Source organism: Procambarus clarkii, chromosome 40 (assembly GCF_040958095.1).
Source record: "Procambarus clarkii isolate CNS0578487 chromosome 40, FALCON_Pclarkii_2.0, whole genome shotgun sequence".
Classification (NCBI taxonomy): Eukaryota; Metazoa; Arthropoda; class Malacostraca; order Decapoda; family Cambaridae; genus Procambarus; species Procambarus clarkii.
In genome coordinates this window covers 25,858,456-25,876,944 of record NC_091189.1, presented here as the reverse complement: position 1 = coordinate 25,876,944, position 18,489 = coordinate 25,858,456, and the positions used below count along the sequence as shown (strand labels likewise).

The window sequence follows — 18,489 nt, the reverse complement described above, 5'->3', positions numbered from 1 at the left end:
GTAACAATTAATGAACAAAACCCCTTAACCCAGATTGATTGATTGATTGGCTTAAACACAATCAAAAGAGAAATATACACCTGTGAATTTTATGTTAATAACAAAAGTGAAGGTAATACTTTATACGAAATGCTATGAGCGTCTACTGTGACCCGTTAGCGAGGATAAATGTGGAAGCAATGAGCACTAGAAGAGTAATCTACTGCTCTGGACGCTGGCAAGTCCTTTTATATGGGCTGTGACGTCATTTTGGTGCGAGTGCTGGAGTTGTAGACGGAAGAACCAGCAATATAATGACCTTCGTGATAGTTTGTCTGGCATTCGGGTGAACTGGCGAGACGGCAGGTGCACTCTCTCTCGTGGAAGGTAGGGTAGAGGGTGGGGGGAGAGGTGTGTGTATACAATACGTTTTGGCGCACATTGTTGTTGTTTCTTGATGTTGGAACATGCTGATATGTAGGTGGTAAGGAACAGGCAGAATCTCCTGCTATGCAGGAGATGGCCGTAACAATTGTTACACATGAAAAATAGCAATGATAAGAAAACATAAAAGTTAAATTTACATTAAACAAATTATATACAAACAAGTTAGGCCTTACGAATTATGTAGTAACCACCACAACCTGTGAATGAACTGCTCCCGCGGATCGTCGGCAGGGAGAAGTGTTAAACACCCCTGTTGAGATTACCTGGAGAGACTGGCTTAAGAGAGCTGGTCAGGTGATATTTATACCCCCCTCCTGGGGACATCACATTCTGTGTCAACTCTTGTTGTAAATTACCTTGCCGTTGTGTCTGGAGTCTCGAAGTTGGTAATGGGGAAGGGGGGGGGGGGGTTGTCTGGCTGGTATGCAGGTGCAAACTTAGATACTACATTCTTGGCCTGTTGGTGGTGAGTTTTTCATCATGACGAAGATGACAATGATGAAGGTAAGAGGGAAGAGGCCATTTACCCTGCTTTACATGGTAATTGTGTGACACCGGACAATACTGTGATTTAAGCTAACACTGGTTATTATGATGATCACTCTTGATGCAGTTAACGGTACTGTATAACTGGATATTGCACACACCAAGATTTATTGCTTCTGCTGTGTAGGTTTTTAGTTTTTTAATGAAGATATGTAATTCTACAGTGTAACTGAGTAGTTCTTTATAGTAGATGAATAATTCTACAGGGTAGATTAATAGTTCTTTAGGGTAGATGAATACTTCTGCAGTGTATATGAATAATTATACAGTCCAGTATATGAATAATTTTAAAGTGTAAATGAAAATTCTAGTGTACATAATTAATTCTACATGGTAGATAACAATTCTATAGGGTAGATGAATAATTGTACAGGGTAGATAGAGAATTCTACAGTTGAATAATTATATGACAATAATTTTACAGGGTAGATGATTAATTCTACATAATAGACAATTGATTCTGCATGTTAGATAATCAATAGTACTGGTATATGGTAGATAATTATATAGGGTATATGATTCATTCTTCAAGGTATAGATGATGAATTCTATAAGGTAGATGAATAGTTCTATGGGTTTGGTGAATAATTCTACAGGGTACATCAATAATTTTTAAAGGATCACAATAATTGTACAGGGGTAGGTATATAATTATACAGGGTAGGTCTATAATTATATAGGGTAGATGAATATTTATATAGGGTAGATGAATAACTCGACTGGGTGTGGAATAATAAATCTATAGGGTAGATGAATACTTTTTGCATAGTAGATTATTACTTTACAGGATGAATAATTCTATAAGATGTGGTTAATTTTATATGGTAAAAAAATGACTACTTAGTAAGTGAAGTGATTCTACGTGGTAGATTAATAATTCTGCAGGTCAGATAGTGAGTGCGTATTCTGAAGTACAGTATTAAGAAATTAAATCCAAGCCTTATATGCTTAACATATTTCTTGGTTTCCCCCCCCAGGTGATGGTTCCCTTTGGCCCGTTGGCATTCATGCCAGGTCATTTGGTCCACACGAACGAGATTTTAGTGTTGTTAGGCGATAACTGGTTTGCCGAGCGAAGTGCGAAACAGGCAGCGGGCATTGTCCGCCGGAGATTAAAAGGTATGTTTTATTTGGTAATTATGGATTTTGCTTTTTTATTCGAGTTGGCCCTTTATAATATTGAAGGGTTTCACATGATTTCATGCATTGTGTACATTGTCAATCTGTCCATTACATGATGACGTTTTAGTCCATCCTGGATTCTTATCGGGCTGTCTTGATGTGTCTTAACTTGATAAGGGACCAGGATGCACACAAATGTCCGACCTTTTATCTCATAAGTGTGGGTTGAGTTATTTGGTTTGCCACGTTATTGTGTTGTCACTCTGGACACTGACCAGGTGTGGTCAACAGTCTGGTTTTGTCACTCTGGATATTGACCAGGTGTGGTCAACAGTCTGGTTTTGTCACTCTGGATATTGACCAGGTGTGGTCAACAGTCTGGTTTTATCACTGCACATGAACCAGCTGTGGAGAAGTTTTATCTTCTCTCTGTAGACCAGCATTTCTTAAGAGGTTCCCTGGAACCCTTGGTTGCCACCGAAATATTGTAAATGTTTATATTTTGTGTTTACAGACATGGTTGATTTTATCTGGTTAATAGATATATAGTGGCACCTCGACTTACAACTGCCTCCACTTACAAATTTTTTAAATACAACGTAAATTTTTGTTGGAAAATGAGACTCGACATGCGACCTTTGCCTCGACTATCGACTTTGTCGATACGCGTATGGGTCAACTGCGTGGTTAACTGGTGGCATGGTCGACCCAGCCTCAGTTTACCAGAGCTGCCCGCTTAGTGGCGATCGTGCTTGTAAAGAATTTTATTAATTTTTGTGCTTTTTTGTTTTTTGAAGATAAAAGTAATTAATACTGTATATATCACGCCATGGGTCCCAAGAAAGTCAGTGGTGAGGTTCAACCTAAGAAAACACATGTGTGGATGACCATAGAGGAAAAATGAAATCATTCGTAAATATGAAAATGGTATGAGGGTTGTAGATGTAGAGTAGAGGATGTCCCTTCCTCATTTATTAACACTATCGCGAACGCCATGGCTTTGACGTCATGGGGCTAATGGTGCGGGCGAGTGTGCGGTGACGCCTAAATGTGTATACTCGTTTCATTTTCTCACCTTAATTCTCGTGCTATGTCGTTCGTTTTGGTATCAATGTGTTCGCAATTAAATTCCCTGCAGATGTATATGCATATAATGTCCAAAAGCCTGGCGAGACTCCCCACAGCAAAGCCTAAAGTCAGAAAAGTTACCTGTGAGCGCACAAAATCAGTAAAATGTGTATACTCGTTTCAGTTTTCTCACCTTAATTCTCGTGCTACGTCATTCGTTTTGGTATCATTGTGTTCACAATTAAATTCCTTGCAGATGTATATGCATATAATGTCCAAAAGTTGGGCGAGACTCCCACAGCAAGCCTAAAATTACCCATGAACGAACACCAATTTGCACACCACAACCTAATGTGTATACTCATTCAGTTTCATAACATCAATTTTCATGTTACATTGCTCATTTTGGTATCAAATTGTTTGCAATATAAAGACGCGCATTTTAAAACTAGTCTCATAATAATAGAGCAATAACTGGAATTTTAACAAATATTTTAATTTTGGATGCTCATCATCAAAATTATTTATATCTTTCCAGTGTTCTAACATCAGCTTTCATGTTACATCTCTCGTTTTAGTATCAAATTGTTCACAATATAAAGGTGCGCATTTTAAAACAAGTTCGATAATAATAGCACAATAAATAGAATTTTAACAAATATTTTGAAATTTACAATTTAGACCCAAAAGCGTATTTATAATCTTTCAAGTGTTCTGACATCAAGTTTTGTGTTACATCTTTCATTTTGGTATCAAATTGTGTGCATTTTAACCCTTTAACTGCGCAACGCGCCTGCAGGCCCAGGCCTAGGGTGCGCAATGCGCCTCCAGGTGTTTGTATTTTTCATTTCCAATTTAAAAGTGACGCGCGGTGACGTGGGTATGGAATGGGTAGCTGGGGGCCCCAGTGATCGTCCGCCATCTTGAAAAAAAATCCCAGCATGCCCCGCTGCTGTAGGGAGCCCCAGTTCCTGAAGCAGTAACCATGTCTGACGCATTGTCAACGAGCTCCCGTTCCACGGCGACCCGCGGTCATGGAAAACGACTCTCTGAGGAGGAAATTCGCGATATATTGTACGACGACGGTGCTATGGATGATGACCTGGACTATGATCCTGAGAAAGATCTGACACAGAGGTCCGATACGAGTGAGGGGGAAACAGAAGTGGATGATATGGCAAGCGTGTATGGTACACGCTCCCCACCTGGCCTGTCTCGCCTGCCCTGGGTCAACACCGTTATCATCACCACCATCATGTATGTCCCCAGGTGCTAGTTCATTATTTAGTGATAGTACATGTGACGAATCGTTCTCGGGGTTCAACGACATTGGCTCTGATACGAGAAGTGTGGACGACCCCAGTACTAGCAGTGAGGGTGGTACCAGGCGGGGTTTTGCTGCCTCAGCAACACGTGCAGGCAGGCGGCGGCGTGTCTCCCAGCATGACGACAGTGGGCCCTCAACATCGGGTGTTCGTGGTAGGCCTACGGTTCGGAAATCTGCCTCAGCGTCAAGCATACTCTCACGCAGCTCCAGGAGCAGCAGCAGACGACGTAGCCTGTGGTTTTGGTGCCCTTGGTGGTGTTGGCCGTGGTGTTGGCGCCTACACCAAACCCCCTGGTGTACTTGTGTGGGAGGATTGTGCCACATTTGTGCCCCAAATACCAACGTTTGTTGATACCGAGGTTGGTGTTACAGCTTTATTCCCGTATACCGGTGATGATATGGCGGACATGGAATATTTCCAGGCATATTTCGACAATGTGTTCATGGACCATCTTGTGACCGAGACAAACTCATACGCCCACGCCCTCATAGACGGCGGCATATTACCTGCCTCATGCCTCACGCGATGGAAGGATACGGCAATGGACGAGATGTACGTGTTTCTTGCTATATGTATGATGATGAAACACTCCGAGAAAGCTGTCAGTCCAGGACTATTGGAACAAAGACAGCCTTGTTCCATCGCCCATCTTCAACCGTTATATGTCGCGGGATTAGGTTTCTGTTGATTCTGAGGTGCCTGCATTTCGAAAATAATGCAAACGAGGACAGGGAAGACAGACTTTGGAAGGTACACAAGGTATTCAGCGACCTGAGAGGGAAGTTCAGGGATTACTGTAACCCCGCGATTATCCGGGATTCGAACATCCGGAAAACGCCCTTATACGGCCAAAATCGTGAACGGATAAAGTTATCTCAATATCCGGCCAAAATGGCCATGGGAGCTGGATAAAAGCCGGTTTGGCCGGTTAAAAATCTGAGCCGGTGGGCTGTACCGTATTAATCCCGTACAGCTGTGGCTCAAGGCCATGGTGTTGGAGGGGGTAGGGTAGGTGGGTGGTGTCGGGAGAGAGGGGAATGTTGGGAGGGACCACCTGGGGGATTACGGTCAGGAAGAGAGGGAGGGAGTTGGTCAGGAAGGGAGGGAGGAAGGGAGTTGGTCAGGAAGGGAGGGAGAAAGGGAGGTTGGTCAGGAAGGGAGTTGGTTAGGAAGGGAGGAAGGGAGATGGTCAGGGAGGGAGTTGGTCAGGAAGGGAGGGAGGGAGTTGGTCAGGAAGGGAGGAAGGGAGTTGGTCAGGAAGGGAGGGAGGTAAGGGAGGGAGGGAGTTGGTCAGGAAGGGAGGGAGGGAGTTGGTCAGGAAGGGAGGGAGGTAAGGGAGGGAGGGAGTTGGTCAGGAAGGGAGGGAGGTAAGGGAGGGAGGGAGTTGGTCAGGAAGGGAGGGAGGTAAGGGAGGGAGGGAGTTGGTCAGGAAGGGAGGGAGGGAGTTGGTCAGGAAGGGAGGGAGGGAGTTGGTCAGGAAGGGAGGGAGGGAGTTGGTCAGGAAGGGAGGGAGGGAGTTGGTCAGGAAGGGAGGGAGGGAGTTGGTCAGGAAGGGAGGAAGGGAGTTGGTCAGGAAGGGAGGAAGGGAGTTGGTCAGGAAGGGAGGGAGGGAGTTGGTCAGGAAGGAAGGAAGGGAGTTGGTCAGGAAGGGAGGAAGGGAGTTGGTCAGGAAGGGAGGAAGGAAGTTGGTCACGGAAGGAGGAAAAACTATTGTGGTGTGTATGGGACTCGCTTAAGCCTAACAAAGGTGGCGTTAGCGGTGTTGCGAGAATTATATTGTTTTCTTATTGCTGTGGAGAGCTAGTTACGAATATTAATTAAATAACACTATAATTGATAAACAGTACAGTACAGTATTTGGTTTGCTATTTATTCATTTAAATATTTACAATAAAATAAAATGGGATTTAACAGAACTTACGGCGGCGCATCGTACAGTGTGTCAACACCCACGTGTCTGTCGACACATGTGGAGGGGAGATGGGAAGGCTGGCGTGAGGTGGGGGAGGGGGGGTTGACCAGGCAGGAGATCACACGTGTCGTCCAGTCTCGCCACTTACCCACCTGTTCACCCACTTCCCTGCCCACCCACCTGTTCACCCACTTCCCTGCCCACCCACCTGTTTACCCACCTGTTCACCCACTTCCCTGCCCACCCACCTGTTTACCCACCTGCCTGCATGCCCACTTACCCACCTTGTTCACCCACTTCCCTGCCCACCCACCTGCCTGCACACCCACTTACCCACCTGTTCACCCACTTCCCTGCCCACCCACCTGCCAATCCATCCACCCACCTGTTCACCCACTTCCCTGCCCACCCACCTCCAGGCCCACCCACCTGTTCACCCACTTCCCTGCCCACCCACCTGTTCACCCACTTCCCTGCCCACCCACCTGTTTACCTACCTGTTCACCCACTTCCCTGCCCACCCACCTGTTTACCCACCTGTTCACTCACTTCCCTGCCCACCCACCTGTTTACCCACTTCCCTGCCCACCCACCTGTTTACCCACCTGGCTGCACACCCATTTACCCACCTGTTCACCCACCCACCTATTTACCCACTTCCCTGCCCACCCACCTGTTTACCCACCTGCCTGCATGCCCACTTACCCACCTGTCAATGCACCCACCCACCTATTCACCCACCTGCCTGCTTACCCACTCACCCACCTGCCTGCTCGAACCTGTTCATCCACCAAGCCCATCTACCTGCCATCCACTCATCCAAAACCCACCTGCCTGAACCCACCTATCCTTGCCTGCCCACCCACCTGCCTGCCCACCCACCCACCCACCTGCCTGCCCACCCACCCACCCACCTGCCTGCCCACCCACCCACTTTCCCTGCCCACCTACCAGCTAGGCAGCTAACCACCCATGCACCAGCCCCACACACTAATTAGTGTGTCAATTCAAATCATGCGTGTGGTATAAAAATTGTCGGAAATGGTCCCTTTTGGACTCAGAGGTGAAAAAGTACTATTATCCAGAACATGTGATAATCCGGCTGGGGGTCCTTCCCATATAGTCCGGATAGTCGAGTGGAGACAGTATTTTGTACCTGGACAGAATGTCGTTATCGACAAGTCGCTTGTATTGTTCAAGGGCAGACTGGCATTCAAACAGTACATCCCTTCCAAGCGGCACCGTTTTGGCCTCAAGTTTTTTGTGCTGTGCAATTGTGAGACTGGTATCGTCCTGTACATGATCTTGTATTCCGGTACAGACGTCGACATACCAGCTCAAGATGAACACAGGTTCTCCGGCAGTGTCGTAAAAACCCTGATGGAGCCGCTGCTGAACAAGGGCCATATACTGCTTCACGGACAACTATTACACCAGCCCCCTGTTGACCAGATACCTCCTCGCCCACAACACCGGCGTATGTGGCACTGTGAAGCTCAATCAGGAAGGAAATGCCAGTGTTCGGTATAGGTATAGGTGTGGGTGAGTGCCAGTTGCGCAAGTGTGACAAGATGCTGTCAGTGCGGTGGAAGGACAGACGCGAAGTGAATATGCTGACAACGATTCACACGGGTGCTATGTTGGACACTGGCAAGGTCCATTATCAGACACACAATCTCATGTACAAGCCGGACTGTGTCATAGACTATAACGTGAACATGCGCCTCGTCGATAAGTGTGACTATGATGCTTGGTGGTGTGGAGTGCGTACGCAGGTCAGTGAAGTGGACGAAAAAGTTCTTCTTCCATCCTCATGGATGTTGCAGTGCTCAACTGCTACAATACATACCTGGTGAAGTCCGGTAGGAAACCGTCTATACGTACCTTCAGTGCCAGCGTGGTGTCACAGTTGCTGGTAAAGTATGGCAAGGAGTGCTCCGTAGTACCCCGCGGGGTGCAAGCAACGATGCCACACGCAGCCCCAGACAGACTGCGGGGTAATAAGAACTTCGGGGTACACAGGCTGGAGTATATGCCAGGCACAGCATCATGGTAGAAGGGTAAACGTGTATGCATAGTCTGCAGGAACACCACACGCAGACCACAAAAGCGTAGATGCATCAGCACCTGGTGCGTGGAGTGCAAGGTGCCACTCTGCCCCGTTGACTGTTTCGCAGCATATCACACACTCGCGGAGTACTGAGTGTGTGTATATAGTGTGTGATACAGGCATACCTCAGAATAAGAGTTTAATCCGTTCCTGGAGACGCCTCGCCTTCCGAAAACTCGCATTCCGAAGTTAATTTCCCCATAAGAAATAAAGGGAAATGAATTAATCCGTTCCTGACTACCCCAAAAACCCCACATCAAACTAAATTTTTATACCTAATTTACCTAATTCATCTAAATAAACCTACAAAACTGTGTTCCAGTTATTACTTACCTTGCTGTCGAGTGCTGTAGGCGTATGGAAGATGGTGAGGAGGGGGGAGGAGGAGAGGAGTTACTGTTTGGAAGGGGAGTCCCCTTCCATAATCACATCACATAACCCCATGCCTTGTAACACTATGGATACCACTTCTCTTTCTAAATTTTTCAAACCAGCCCCTGCTTGCCTTAAACTCTTTCTTATCTGCATCACTCGTTGCAGGGGTCTTCTTTAGAAGGTCTTCGTGCAACACCCTGGCTTTCTCACAAATAATGGCCTCCGAAACACTATCACCCCTCAACTCCTTGTCGTGTATCCAAATTAATAACAACTTTTCCACTTCTTCAAGTATTTGTGGTCTTTGTGCCGTTAATGTTCTTACTCCTTTTGCCACTTTAGCACCCATAATCTTATTTTTCTTCTTAAGTATAGTGCATATTGTTGATGTGGCTTTGTTGTACTGCCTACAAAGTTCAACAACACGTGTACCGTTCTCATGCTTCCGAATGATCTCTTGTTTCTCCTCTATTGTCATCCTCACATGAGCTTTCTGGCCTTTATCCTTACCACTGGCTTTCTTGGGACCCATGGTGAGATATATAATAACAAATTGTATAGGCAAATCACCAAAAATCCAACAAAACACTGAAAATCCGCGAGAAGAATTGATGTGGGGGTAGTCTCTGAGCGCGAGACAATAATAAACTGAGGGGCGGCGGGGCGGAGGGGCGACGAACGCGCTAGGTCGGCTGTACGCGTATCAACAAACTCGCGTCCAAACTCGCCTCCCGAAGTAACCCTCGCCTTCTGAGACAAATTTTTGGAGTAAATACACCTCGCCTTCCGAAAACCTCGCATACAGGGACAATCGCATGTAACACAGTGTCTACGGACAGTACGGATGTTCTACTGCCATAATATGGTGTACATGATCACCATACATCGGTTCGGCACGTGAAATGTAATAAAATGTATTTGGAACTGTGCGCAAAAAATGTGCAAAAATATATTCGCGGCAACTCGCGCGCCCCGCCCCAGCCGCCCCACCGGCCCCGGGAGCATACTGCTCTGGTGCACGGGGAATTATGACGTCACGGCCCACCTTTCGGACCCCATAGCAGCCAAAGTAAGTACAATTTCGAACTTGCGTTGCTATACCCATATACAGGGAGGGGTTTTTGCTTTCCGAAGAAAAAATAATTTTTTCCCAAGGTTTCATTTCCTGCGCACTGGGGGGATGTCATATTTATAGGCCGCGCAGTTAAAGGCGCTTATTTTGAAACTATCCGAGGTCGATCGGGTAAAAAATGAATTTTATACAAATATTTTTGTAGTGAACGTGAGTCCTGTCCACGGCTAGGACTTGGGAGAAAAAAATGGATGTGATCGGTGTCCAAAGCGAGCGATAGTGTAAAGAAAATGTGTGCAGTATGGGAAAAATTTCAAAGTTTTGCTGAAAAGTGTCATCCAAATTAAGCTGAAGCAGGCCATTGTGTTAACCTCTTTAATGACAACGTGCTAGGTTGTAAAGGGGAGACTCCTGTAATGTTGCAAAACTTTTTTTTTATATAGAAAACATTAAAAAACAAAATTGAACAAATTTGAAAAAATAAAAAATGTCAAAAGGTTCGTTCAGTATATGTGATGTAGGCTGCTCCATTTTCTATGAAAAAAAAAATGGAATTTTATATTGATGTTTTTTGGGGGTATTGTACTCTATTTTAACTAGTACAAAATGAGTGTTATTTTGTATAAAATGTATTTTAAGTTAATAATTTTAAGGGTGTGGAACAGATTAATCCAATTTACATTATATCTGATGGAAAAATTCGTTTCGACTTATGAATTTTCGACTTACGAACTGTAAGTCGAAATTGATCCCATATTCTATAGTATGACTGCCGAGTTCCTTGCCCGAAACTCGGGAAAGAATCACATCACAATCGATCATCATTAAATAGGAATCATCATAGGAATCGTTAAATTCGTAAGACGAGGGCCCCACTGTATATTTTTGAGAATACTGTAATTATATAATTAATACATTATGTCAGGGGATAGGCAGTCAGTGTATATTTTATATGTTAGGGTTATATTGAAGGGCCTCCCCCTTTCCCCCAATGTCGAATTAGTACCTCCCAGGATGCAATCCCACAAGAAGTTGGCTAACTCCTGGGTACCTATTTGCTGATAGGTGAACAAGCATATTAGGTGATAGGAAACACACCCAACCATTTCTGACCCGCCCAGGATTCAAACCTGGAATTCTCGATTGGGAGTTGAGAATGAACCCGACTATACTATAGAGACCCTATATCTATATATATAGTATTAAATAATTATTTTTATACTGTATAGGGATTCCTTGAGACATTAAAATTGTTTCAAGAGTAAAAATGTTGAGAAACTCTGCTGTAGACATCAGTCTTGTTTTGTGACTACAGCATTTCTCAACCGGGGTTCTGCAGAACCCCGAGGTAACTAGGGCTTCTGCAAGAAATAGTGATAAATAGTCTAATTCTAATCACTGTAAGTGTATTTTTGAGTCAGTTTCATTCTTCTCATTTAACCAGTATTAAGAGCAAAGGCAGAATTCATCTCCTTTCAGTTACAATGAAATCCATGTGTCTTTATCTAAATTATGACTCAGAATAATTTCAAGGGTGCAGAGGTTGAGAACTGCTGCTCTAGACAGTGACCAACTGCAGTCAGCATGCTTTGAAAATTAACTAATATCTCTGTTTTAAATTCCTCTCAACAGAAGAGGCATAAGAGATTGCAATAATTTTCCCGTAGGTAACTAGCAGTGAAGGCTGGATATCTCATTGTGAATTGAAAGAATTGGAACCTCAAAAAATATTTCTTAATATGCCATATTCAGTTTCAGTGTAATTATAATAATAATATTTTGTTATATCAAATATTAGAGGGGTCTTAAATTTTTATACAGATACAGGTGTATACATAATCCTTTATAAAGTCATTTAATGCTTTACGCCTTAATGTTTTTGGGAAACCTTAAAATTAATGGATGCATGTTTAGTTATCCCAGAGTACTGTATACTGGTAACCAAGTGTCCAGATCAAATTCATAGGTGTACAGTGTACAAATGTTTGGCACAGTAACAAGAACCACATTAGGTCTGGCTGTGGGAGCCCCACTATAACCTCAAGAGACCACTGCCTCTGCTTTATATAGAGAATTAACAGACAAGACCCAGCCCATGTTGGAAGTGTCGGTACATAGCTTTAAAACAGCTTATCGAGAGTTCTCCACGAGACCAAAGTACGAGAAATTCCCAAATGAAATGGCCAAAGCAAATCTCACAAAGCAAGGGAAGCCGCGTGCAACCCTTGAGCTGGTGAGAAGCCTTAGGACAAATGTACAGGAACAACAAAATAAAATAACTGTTGATGAAACCCTCAAGTTTCTGATGAGGGAGCCGGTGTGTACTGAGCACTTATAAACAATCAGAAACTGAGCTAATAGAATTTTCAGAAGTGAAGGAGAGGCTACCTGCCTCAGTAACCCAAAGTAGACTCAATCTGGTCAGACAAACCTGTAACCGAGGTTCACATTATTGAAACCAAGGCCAAAACTATTATACACAGCTAATTCATATTCCATGGCCAGTAGGCACAGTATTGGATGAAAGCCTAAATGAGGCAGGCAGTGAGGTTATGTTTGGGTTGCCTTGATGTAGTTCTGAGGATCAATGTTACCCACGGCATGGTATAGAACCAGGCTTCCTGGTTAGGTGGTCAGGTCAACCATGCTGTTAAACACCACTGCTCACAGTCTCACATATGACTTACATCCTGGTTGATCTGATGTCCTTTGGAGGTTGGCCAAAGCAAATGATTCCTCTGAACCCAAGCTCCTGGAAAACCAATCAATTGCTGAAAGTTCAGGGCACGGCAGCAAAGTCAACCGGTAAGTAAGCGCTGAAAATAACAGGAGGATCAGTCCAACTGAAAACCCCAGTTGGTCCTAAAACTACGGATAGATAAAAAATTACCCAATGGGGCAAATGCCACGATTGACATGAAACCACCAAGTAGAACAAGGCCACAATGGCCACTCATAAGGATGGGCAATACTGCAAAATGCAAAATGCATTTGAATGCAAAAATGCAAAATGCTGGACAAGAAGGTTGTAATGGACATGTGCACCAGTGGGCCATCCAAGCAACAGTCTTTTAGATCAAGTTATCACAAGACAGTAAGTAAAGACTTGGGAAGTAAAAGACTTCAGGAGTTATGCCAGGTATATTCCAGGTATGCAGGGACTGACTCGATATGTGGAGGAACAAACTCTGTGCCGAAAGCCCACTTCACCAGAATAAAAAGAGGCAGGATTGAACTGGTATGAGAATGAGGCACAGCCAGACATACCCCATGCAACACCACCTAGGATGATGTCTTTAGAGAAGTAGGGATGACTAAAGAACCTACAACTGTAGTAGCTAACATTGCTATGCTGGCCAGCTATCATAGACATGCCTACAATTTTATTCTACTCATGTTTTGTTTTATTATGTAGGCAAGCAACAAGTACAAAATAGTTCCCGTGGTGTAGTGGTAAGACACTCGCCTGGCATTTCGTGAGCGCTTTGTCCTGGGTTCATATCCTGACCGGGAAGGATTTACAGGGCGTCAATCCTTAACTGTAGCCTCTGTTTAACCAACAGTAAAATGAGTACCCTTTCTGGGGGAAGCCCCGTCGGCTTCCCAGAGCTATCCCAGGCTGATATGCTAATGTCAGACTTTGGCATCAGTCATATGTATGGAGTTCTTAGGCCTACCGGGGACCACGGCCAGAACCGGGCCCCCTCAGAGAGGCAAGGGGAGCAATGGCCTATAGAAGCCCCCCGTGTGGTTGGAAGCATTCTATGTCTGCCATCGACCGGATCAGGCACCCAGAAAGGTAAGTGCTTCAAAACAAACCCCTATTCTGGTTAAAATTGCTACCAAAAGCCGAACTAGTGGATAGAACTCCCCAACAGAAAACAAGCAAACTAGTGTGGCGTCACACGCCGCCGCGCCGCTGTCTGCACTGCTCCCCCCTCCCCGGGTGGGGGAAGGGGGAGCCCCAGACCCTCCACGCCGGTTACCCACACCTCAGTTCTTGAGGCTGATGCTATAGGCAAAGGTCGTGTGCTCTGGCTCCAGTGTCGCTACAGCACTGTGCTTCGCGTGTGGTGTTTGTTTTTGTGGGTGCGAGAGCCAGGAGTTATCTTCAGTACTCGGGCTGCATGCGTCTAGGGCTGCCTTCCCTAGGTACCCTGTAAGTACTGTCCATGGGGCTTGGGGCCACCTTCCACAGGCTCCTCGGGATCTGCCTCTGCTGGTCCGTTTTACCTTTTCGGTTTTTCGGCCGCCTGTTGGGCTCTTGGGTGCTCAGTTCTCCCTTGTTACTGGCAGGTAAGAGGCAGTTTGCACTGGTAGGGGCGCAGGGATGCTGCACAGCTTTGTATTCCCGACATAGCGGCCGACTCTGTTCCTTGGGGTTCGCTGTCCTCTTGCGGGTTTTTTTTTTTTTTTGTTTTTGCCTGGTGGGGGGTTCTGTCCTATTATTCCATTAGTTTTTGCCCTTCCACGGTTCTCCTCGGTGGCGCCCCCTGCTAGGTCCCCGTGAGTGTACACGTCCCTGGGGTACAGCTATAGAAGTTCACTTGGTAGTTTTGGACGCCAGTTAGCAGCGCCCTGCCTGGGACTACCTGAGTGCGAGTCCTCTTAAAGTAAACGCTCAGGACCCTGGGAATCCCCTAGGGGGCGCATGGGTTCGATGGATGTGACCCCCAGAGTCCCCGCTTTCTGTGTGCGAATTTGAGGGTTGCTCGGTCCCCTTGTCTCGGGGTGACCCTCATTGTTTTTGCCTCTGCCACGCTGCCTGTTGGGTCGGTGATACTTTCGACCCTGAGTCCTGTGAGTGTTGCTGCTTGCTTGTGACTCAATTTACCCAATCCTCTGATGATTCTATTCGGGTACAGGCGGCACGTGCGTTGCAGTCTAGGTTTCGTCTGTTGCAACGCGCTCGGTTAGTTGCTTCCCCGGATGCCCCGGGGCTGCCCCTGCTTTGCTTTTCAAGACCCGGACTTGGGGGTGGGGGTCGCTTCGATCCTGGTTCAGTCCGCACCTCGTCCTTCCCCTTCTGTTCGTTCTGGTCCCCCCCCCCTGCTTCCGGCCACGAAGCATCTCAGGGTTTCGGGGTCGGAGCAGGGGTTACTTGATCTCGAGACTCGGGCAGCTTCAGGGGGTGCCCCTTCCAGGGGGGCGGCAGAGGCATTCGAGTCTTGTCTCCCGGCCGAAGCTTCTGGGTCTGACCAGTGGGCCCCCCTTCCTCCAGCTTTTCTGGCTGCTCTGTCCTTGTCTTGTGGGGTCGGGGCTTGGGGAGAGGATTCAACCTCGGGTCCTGTGGTGAAGGACCTCAAGGCTGGGAAGGGGCTGACTTGGGGGCCTTGGGCCCTGCTGGACCCCGCCTGGGTTTTTCTTCCCTCTGAGCGGGGCTTATTGTTACAAGGAGTGGGGTTTTCTTTCCCCCCCCTCTGCGTATGAGTTGGATTTGGTGTTGGCCCCTCCCCGGGTTCGGGTCCGTGTTTCCCCGGGTACGTCGGTTCCGTCTTTCCGGAGGTTTTCGGCTTATCGCATCCAACCTGGTGTGGTGCGGGCGGCCTTTACAGCTTACCTCCTGCGTGACCTGGATTATGCCTCAGAAATGGATCCGTCCGAGTTCAGGTTTGGGACTTTGTTCCCTTTCTGGCTCCGTTACGAGGTTCCGGAGTCGTCCTGGCTAGCAGACTGCCCCTTGTTTGTTCTGGATTCCTGGCATTCCTTCTGTCGTTCCTGCACGCTGGAGTGGCGGGAAGCTTCCACGGTGCTTCAGGTTTTCCTGGGGGGCGATCTTGAGTACCTGAATGAGTGCTTGTTTGCCCCTGCCCTTCCCCGCGATGTGGGCGTTATTCAGCTCCATGTGCAGGTTCCCATCCTTTCGGCGGCGCTCATTGCGGAGAACTTGCGCGCCCGGGGCCTTTTGGCTTCGGCCTTGCGGTTCTTTTCCCTCCTGGAGCTGTCCTCGGATTGGCTCGTGGAGGATGTGAGGACGCTTGGGTCCGGCACCTTGTCCTCGGCTGCGTGTTCATCGGCTGCCTTGTTGAAGCTGTTCACGCTGATTTTGCGGGATGCGGTTTCCCTGTTTTATGCTTCCCGTCTTGTGTGTCGGCAGACGGTGCTGGGTTCCTCCGTGGAATCTGCTTGGGCTCTGGCTCTTAGGCGTTCTTCACCTTTTTGTCCTCTTCTGTTTGAGGAGTCGGCCGTGGCGCAGTTTATTCAGGCTGCGTTGGCGGCTTGTTGTCCGATGTCGGACTTGTTGGTTTTCTGGGGGTCCCGGGGTGGGTCTTCCCAGAAGGGTCGTGCCAGGGCTCGGGGTTCCTCTTGTCGTGGTAGGCCTCTGGTGTCAGGTTCGGGTTCAGCTCCTACTCCGAACCCTCGATTCTGGCGGCCTGCAGTGGTGTTTGGTGGCCCCTCCCCCCTTCGGGGGGTCGGGGCTGGCAGGGCAGGTTTCTTCCCCTGTGCTCTGTCGAGTCGTCTTGGAATGGGTACGCTTGGGCGTTGTCGAAACGACATTGTCCCTCAGATGGGTTTCCCGTCTGTTTCCGGTTCCGAGACGGGACTGCACGGGCCTGCGGTTCAATCTGGACTTGTCCCATCTGAACCCCTGGGTTCATTGCCCCTCCTTTCGGATGACTACGCTGTCTCGGGTTCGGCTCCTCTTGGAGCCGGGTGCTTGGATGGTGTCCCTGGACCTCCGGGACGCTTATTGGCATGTCCCGCTTCATACACGGTGCATGGACTGGCTCGGTTTTGTTGTTGGGCGTCTGAGTTACCGCTTTCGTTGTCTCCCATTCGGGTTGAACCTGGCACCTCGCATGTTCACGTGCCTTACACGGGTTGTGGTGGCTCGTTTGCGTCTCCTAGGTGTTCGGGTGTTGGCCTACCTCAGCGACTGGCTGGTTTGGGCTCCCAGCCGGTCAGCTTGCTTGCTAGCCAGGGATTTGGTTCTTTCCCAGCTCGCCGGGTTCAGGTTCTTGGTGAACTGGAGGAAGTCCCATCTGGTTCCCTCTCAGGTTCGGACTTGGCTGGGTCTCGTTTGGGACTCTCGAACCGCCTCCTTGTCTCTCCCTCCGGAGTCTCTCCTGCAGCTGCGGTCCCGTCTTCGTCTGTTTCTGGTGGGCCCTCGGGTCACCCGGCGGTTGCTCGAGGGGCTGTGCAGGAGCCTGAACTTCGCGATGGTGGTTTACCCGCCGGGTCGGGTTTGGCTTCGTCAGCTGTTCTGGTTCTTTCGGGGGTTCCCCCTTCCACCTCTCTCGCGATCGCAGAGTTCGACCCCCGGGGGCCTTGCTTCGGTTGCGTTGCAAGGCCCTTGCGTCGGTTTTCACCGGCTTCCTCTTTGGGTTTTTCGGGGTTCAGTGCCTTGGCTCCTACCCGAGCCCTCGCTCGATGTGTACACGGATGCGTCGTCTCTCGGCTGGGGTTTTGTGACCAGTGCTCACCAGGCCGGCCAAGGGTGTTGGGATCCGTCCTTCCGTCGAGCTCACAGCATGGTGCGGGGGTTCGCAGCAGTGTGGTTCGCTCTTGGGAGGATTCGGGTGGCCCACGGATCGACGATTCGGCTCCATTCGGACTGCTCTCCGGTGGTTTATTGCCTGAACCGCGGGGGTTCGATGCGGTCCTTGTCTCTTTGGGGTTGGTCGCTTCTGGTGACTCGTATGCTGAGTTCTCGGGGTTTGGCTCTCCTGGCGGTTCACGTACAGGGAGTGTCCAACGTCTTGGCTGACCCCCTGTCTTGCTTCGTTCCCCTCTCCACGGAGTGGACGGTTGACGACGAGTCCTTCCATTGTCTTTGCCAGACATTCGGGCGCCCCGAGGTGGACCTCTTCGCGTCGGCGTGGTCGCGGCGTCTTCCCGTGTATGCGGCGCCCTTCCCCGATCGCGAGGCCGTCGGGGTCGATGCCTTTCGGCTAGACTGGTCGAGGTGGGGGGTCCTGTACCTCTTTCCCCCAGTACAGCTGTTGCTCCAGGTCCTGACTCGCTTAGAGTCAGGTACCAGGGGAGAGTTGTCCTTCTGGCCCCTTGGTGGCCGGCCCAGCCTTGGTTTCAGGCGCTGGTTGCTCGGTGTCCGAATCCAAGGGTTTTCCCACGGCTCCGCCTCTTTCAGCAGATCGGGCTGGTATGTCACGTGGCTGGTTCGATCTTCTCGAGTCTTCGCGTATGGGTTTTATGACTTGAGTGTATCATCATCTCTATGGTGATCAGGTGGCCTCCTTGTTGGTGTCCCACCTGAGGGCTTCTTCTCTGCGGCAGTATGAAGTTTCCTGGCGGTCCTTCTGTTTCTTTTTGCGTCTTCGTCGTGTTAGTTCGTTGTCTGTTAGGGTGGTCTTGTCCTTCCTCTCGTGGTTGTTTCAGGACCGGTATCTTATGCCTGACATTGTCGCCGCGTATCGTGCGGCGCTGGCGGAGCCGCTTCAGCTTGCCTTCGGTATCGATGTTACGTCTGCGCTGTTTTGCAAGCTGTCTCGTGCATTGTTTCACCTCCGGCCTGCTCATGCACCGCCTGAGCCGTCCTGGTCTTTGGACAGAGTGCTCGCTTTCCTTTCGT

The 18,489-nt window shown here is 48.3% G+C and overlaps 1 protein-coding gene across 3 annotated transcripts in view; it reads left to right on the top strand.

Annotated features, from left to right (window-relative positions):
• Positions 1–18,489, top strand: part of uri (unconventional prefoldin RPB5 interactor) — a 101,639-nt gene that overhangs the window by 25,766 nt on the left and 57,384 nt on the right. For all 3 annotated transcript variants that reach the window (XR_011231025.1, XM_069338880.1, XM_069338879.1), the window contains exon 4: positions 1,950–2,091. Coding sequence is in view for 2 of the 3 variants with exons in the window: in XM_069338880.1 (XP_069194981.1) it covers positions 1,950–2,091 (142 nt within the window). In the remaining variant the exon portion in view is untranslated. The remainder of the gene's footprint in view (positions 1–1,949; positions 2,092–18,489) is intronic.